A 6097-nucleotide genomic window follows, 5' to 3' on the forward strand; every position below is an offset into this window, starting at 1 on the left:
GCTGAAGGACACGTATCCACCATCTTGTCTCGAGCTTTTACAAATGCTTAGATGTGATCGATACAATGTCGGAAACATGTGTGCCCCCTCACCCCCCCTGTCTTTTCTTTTCTTTTCTGTCTCTTATGGACTGGACTGTTGAGCTCTTGTTTTGTTATGTGTTATGTTGTTGTTTCTGTTAAACAAAATTAATAAACATATCTATAAAAAAAAATAAGCAACGAAAACGTGCCGGACGCAAATGAGGACAGGGAGAATTGATAGCAGCGTGAGCGGCACCACATCGCCTGGATGGAAGTCCTCCAGGAGGAAGCAGCAACAAGAACAGAGGAAGCAGCCAGTACTTGTGAGATGGTCAACCTCCGCAGAGAAGAGCTGAGACAGAACTCTCAATTCTTCGCTGCCTTGCTTGGCGTGATGGGGGACATGGTCAGTGTTTTCCGGGAGCAACCTCAATGAATGCGGCATTTTCCTGCACATTCCATATGAAGAAATGTATGACCTGCACATGAAGAATAAATGTTGTGCTCGAAATCTGTCAAGCTGTCTTTTCTGCCACACATTCCACACATGACACTTTAATATGTTGTTGGGAAGATGAGATTAGTACTCAAGCCAAAATTGTTGTCATTTTCAGTTGTATCAACTCATTGGTTTACTTTCCCTCATTATGAGTGCAGAAATGCTGTTGTTCTAAGCTTCAACCCTGTATGGTCAATCGTAGCTAATCTGCAGACGTATTGTTCCTTCAACGACCACATTTACACAGTCACAACATTTTATTGTTCATTCCTGCAGTGTCATTGGATGGTAAACATGCAAATAGGACAGGCCATCAAGTCACAACTTGCAGACTTTTCACATACAAATTGTGTATGGGTGTGGAGACAGTTGAGAACACTGTTGAAGGTGTTCTGGATGCACCTCTCTGATGTCTCAGTAAAATCCCCAGAAGCTGCAACAACAGCAACAACACAGGGCCAACGTTGTCTCTCATAGCTCCTCTGTTGTCTCCACACGGTGTGGCTTTGGACTTTGTGGCTTTCGCTTTGGACTTTGCCTCTTGTCCCTCCCACCAACACAAGGAGGCGTTCCTCTGCTACCGAGCAGACTGGCCGGTGGAAACGCGATGCATTGTTTACAGAGCCGAGCGGAGTGGGGCTGCTCAAGTAGAGCTAATGGAAAAGGGGCATAATTGACCAGTGGTACATTTATGGCAAAAAAGTGGCTCTTGTGAATACACGTTCCTAATTATGATGATGACTCTTTTAGATGGGTTTTCTTAATGCTGCCAGGTTTTACTATAATTTAATTATTGGAGGGGACTTTATTTTTATTTATTTTATTTTATTTTATTTTTTTGGGGGGGGGGTGGTAAACCCTTTCTTGTGCCACCTGTCCTCCACTTCTGTTCTCCAATCACAGTCCGTCAAAGTGATTGAAGCCGTTTTAAAGAGTTTAGGGTCATTCTGTATAAACTCAACCTCCTACTTTTTCTTTTAGCTGTTCCCTTTTCAGGGGTCACCACAGTGAGTCATTCCTCCATCTAACTTCTGCGTCCATCAGCATCCTCAAAGCAAGGATGTTTGAAGAATAAAGGAATACCAGTGACAGATAAGCAATCACAGTGGAAGTTGATGCAACATGTATGAAATATAACGCAATTCTGTTTCTCAGCAATAGCAGACTCAGGAAATGATGTATATATGGGACCTTTGACTTATGATAGCAAAACAGAGATCCCATTGTTGGCCCAAAATGCCTATATTTGAAATTGTCATAAAACAATGAAGGAATTGAGAAAAAAGTCAGAATTTGGATGAAATAAAGCTAAGATATGTAAAATTTTATGTTGACCTTTACCATGTGTAGTTGCCCAGGTGCTAAACTGACTGGGGCAAAACTAGCAGAAAAAGTTCTTTTTTTTCATCTATAGTCCTTTCCATGGTCGCCTAACTCCAGTGTAATCCTTGCAGAGAAATAACCTTCCTCCAAGACACATCTTTCCTAAAATAAAACAAGAATCTAGCATTAAATGGTCTCCCTGTGAGATCCTGGTATCATTGGAGAACCTTGAAATGAGAAATTTGTATTTTTCCCTTTAAAAACATTGGAATTTAAGGGGTTAATAACTTGGGAATGAGAAAAGATACAATTGTCTTGATGCCAGGTTCTGAAAATTTGAACCAAAATTACCCAGGATAACAATTTCAGGCCAAACATGTCATTTATTCAAAAGATATTACCTTTCGAAACTTCATTAAAACAACATTCACAATTTGCAGTCAAAAATAGGGCACAACTCCCAATATTTGGAGGGCCATATGTGGGAAAACCTGAAGAGCTGGAGTCTACAATTTTGCAAATGTTGATTATACATATAGATGTAACTTCATCCAAATCTGAGTGAGTCACCTGGGGACTCTTTGGTTGAGTTCATATGAAATGACCCTTTATGTTGTGGCTTCTTGGCATTTTTAAATTTCACATGAAGCAATATTCTTTTCTTTTTTTCAACATATCTACACCCACATTGATATTTCTTGGTTGATGGCAGGCTGCTTTCATCAATTTTACACTATAATAGTGACTTTATTGCAGTTTTGAACCATTCTTCAGTTTTCAGGAACATTCATTTCTAGAAATTTCTAATACTCCTAGATAACGACTTTGTCCATTTTGTCTCCAATCAAAAGGATTTCTTTCTTTCAGGGTAATAAGACTCCAGAGATCACAGTCTCCATGTTGTGGGAAGCAATGAAAGTTTTTATAAGAAGGGAGATCATTTCTTGTAGGGTCCATTAGAGAAAATCTAGAAGAGATAAACTAATCAGGTTATCTAAGCACACTGCATTTTTAGATTCTTTCTACACTACTACAAAACAGCCAGATACATATAAAGAACAAACCAAATATGATCTTATCACATCACACCACTGAACTTTAAAACTCAATTTGAGATCCAAATTTTATAAACAAGTAAATTGCTGAATCAACTGCAAAAAATATCTGCAACCCAGCAAATAAATTGAGTTGAAACTGGTGGGGGGAGTAATATCAGACGTATTGGAAATTAATAAAACTTTTGTGGAATTTTATAGGCGGCTGTACTCATCTGATTGCTCTCATGTTTGAGGCTTGAGGCTACAGTCAAATCTTTACAAAGTAGCAAAAGCTCAGGTCCAGATAGCTTCCCATCCAACTTTTATAAAATCTTTTAGAATCAGCTCACCTCGTTTCTATTAGAGATGTTTATTGAGTATTTCAAAACAGGCATGCTCCCTCAGGCTGCACCAGCAAGGTCAAAGCTCTGGGTGGAAAGCCACTACGTAACTTCTTGTACTACTGGGCAACTGATATAAGAAATCTGAATTATTGGGTTCAGTTGGAGGAGAATTAAATCCTTCCATCATGGTTGGTTATAGAAGCCTTAATATACTCCACTCTTCAAACTGGGTTCATTTTAGCTGCAAACACTCTCTGTTGGAGTGCCGCTCATAGGGAATCATATTTCCCCTTCATCCTTATTGGATAATACTTTCTCTGTATGAGCTGAGTTAGGTATAAAAAGCTGGAGAGATGTATGTTGATTCTGTTTTTGACCATGCATATTTCAGCAAGACAATGCTGAACCAGATACTGGATCCATTCTCTCAGCAAGGCTTTATTTTTTAAATGGTGCAATTTCTTAGTTTAAATATTTGATATGTTTACCATGTTCAATTGTGAATACAACATGGGTTTGTGTCATTGCATTCTGTTTTTGTTTAGATTTTAGATAATGTCTACACTTTTTAGGAGTTTGAGTTGTATAAATAGCAGTTCTAAATGGATAAAAAAATAATAATTTAACAGTTGTTTAGACTACTTGTGTCATCATTACACGTTTGTTTTTTGGGCTTATTAGCAGTATTTGTAATTTGTTCGCTTAAACCAATAGTTGGGCAACAGTTGGGGTCACAAATCCTTGCTGCTGTTATTTTATGGGTCAGAACCTGAAAAGTTTGGGAATCACTTGTCTAAAACATTTAATGTCCAGCTGCAAACAGCTGCCTCACCTTTGGTATATCTCCTGCAGGGTGTCCCGGCTGAATGCTGTACCGTCCTGGAAGACGTTATTTAGCGCATGCAGTGCACACAGCTCCCTCCGTTGCTTCTCGTGATAAATGACTGGAGGTGTCAGAGATGTCTGGAGAGGTGCTGGGGGGGTAAGGGAGGAAGAGGAAAAGTAGAGATCCTGCTGCTGCTGCTGCTGAAGGTCCCTGGGATCTCTACACCTCTTCTCCTCTGCACCCACTTCCCCTCCGCCTCCTTTTTGCTTGCTGACTTTCCAGGGCATGCAGCCCAGCTCTTGCAGGCTGCCTCGCCCCTTCTCCTTCCACTCACCTGCAGAATACAGAGTACTCCCCATCCCACAGCACCACGTCCTCCTCCTCCAGCTCCACTACTACCACCTTTAAGATGCTACATTGATGGCAGGACAACCGTTCCCATGGCAACCTCTGCTGAGTTGCTGTGTACGCTCCTGCAAAGTCAATGAGCAACGTTGGCTTTCTCTAAAAAAAAGTGCAGAAAATACCAGGAAAAAAGTGCAGAAAAAAAAAATCACAGGTGCTCCCAAATAAAAGATTACTCCACAGCAATGTCATCAATCAAACTGTCCTCGCTCTCTTGTGTGTTTCCACTTCCTCCATCTTCTGTGTGTGTGTGTGTGTTTGAGTGAGTTGACAGTTCTGTCCACACAGTCACTGAGCCTGAAGTTCTGCAGTTCTTTCCATAACCGGACCGCTGAGCGTAAAGCGTTCCTCTTATAAAACTTTCATTCTGAGCAGAAGGGGACATCAGATTAGCAGCCTCTGTAATTTCTTCATGATCTGCAGTGGATAAAAATGAAGTCAAACAAAATTGAGAAAATGGTCACAATTTCCTATCATAACTTCTCATAAGTGTAAACTCTTAAACAGCATCTTAGACGAGGTTTTGAAGAAAGGTGCTACAATGAGTTCTTCTCTTTAGCAGAGCCCAAAAAGAGCAGAAAGTAAACATTTACAACAGCTAGTACTGGAGGAGGCAACGCTAGCTAAACATGACAACAGCCAAACACAACACACACACATTACAGAGTTAAATATTTCACATTAAGGAAGTATTAACGCTGTTTTACTCTGTTCAGCTGAAATAATCGATGTACGTTAGGTGTTATTTGTCGTTAGTTGCAGCTCTACGTGACAGCAAACACAAACACACCGCCTCCTTTACGCCATCTAACTTGATTTTTCCCCACAGCCACCACTTACCCGCCTGTTTCCAAGCAGTGCTGTCACACACAGAGTGTTAAAAACCGAGTCTGCTAATTTCCCTGTCCCTAAGGGCTGTCCAGTCCTTTGTCTTCACCACTTTTTTTTCCCTGTTGTTACTCTCGCTGTCTCGTTTCCCCTTCCCCGAAGAATTGGGCATGCGCAGTAATGTTTTCCTGGCTCCAGACTTTCTCCGCCTGCGTCAGAAAACCGAGGACCAGCTGTACGGCAGGCCGTTGTGACATATAATCAAACAAGCTTCATGCGGTCGATACAAAAAGTATACACACTCCTGTTAAAATTCCAGGCTTTTGTGAGCTAATATTAAAGGTCTAGGTATTGTTGAAGAAATGCATATCACCCGCCATTTTTAATGTCAGAGTTTTAGAATAAGGTCATCTTATGTTGAGAAATGATGGAATTGTAGCCTTTTTAGTCAAACCTTGAAAACACTGTTGACCTCAGGCAATATCACAAAAATGTCATGCTCGGTGTACGTGCTGTTAATGACTGTGAGCTACTACCACACCAAATTGTAGCACAATAACCTGTAAAATTTAGAAGATTGTAGCCTTTTTTGTGTTTTCTAAGTTCAGTTGCCTGTGATGGCCATCTTAAATTGGACTGACTTCAAAAGATAATCACTTGTAGGTAGGTAGGTAGGTACATTTATTTATATAGCACTTTTCAGCACGAGGCAACTCAAAGTGCTTTACAACACAAGAACAAAATTACAGACAAAGTTACAGAACAAAATTACAGACAGGTACAAGATACAATGATAACTAATTGTCTAAATA

At 40.3% G+C, this 6097-nt stretch overlaps 1 protein-coding gene across 2 annotated transcripts in view; it reads right to left on the reverse strand.

The window, feature by feature from the left end:
* Positions 1 to 5448, reverse strand: part of josd1 (Josephin domain containing 1) — a 25080-nt gene extending 19632 nt beyond the window's left edge. For both annotated transcript variants that reach the window (XM_037981207.1, XM_037981205.1), the window contains exons 1-2: positions 5298 to 5448; positions 4059 to 4874 (exon numbers count right to left, since the gene is read on the reverse strand). In XM_037981207.1, the coding sequence (XP_037837135.1) occupies positions 4059 to 4411 (353 nt within the window). In that variant the 5' untranslated portion in view covers positions 4412 to 4874; positions 5298 to 5448. The remainder of the gene's footprint in view (positions 1 to 4058; positions 4875 to 5297) is intronic.
* Positions 5449 to 6097: the final 649 nt, after the last annotated feature.

Source organism: Kryptolebias marmoratus, linkage group LG2, assembly GCF_001649575.2.
Source record: "Kryptolebias marmoratus isolate JLee-2015 linkage group LG2, ASM164957v2, whole genome shotgun sequence".
Lineage (NCBI taxonomy): Eukaryota > Metazoa > Chordata > Actinopteri > Cyprinodontiformes > Rivulidae > Kryptolebias > Kryptolebias marmoratus.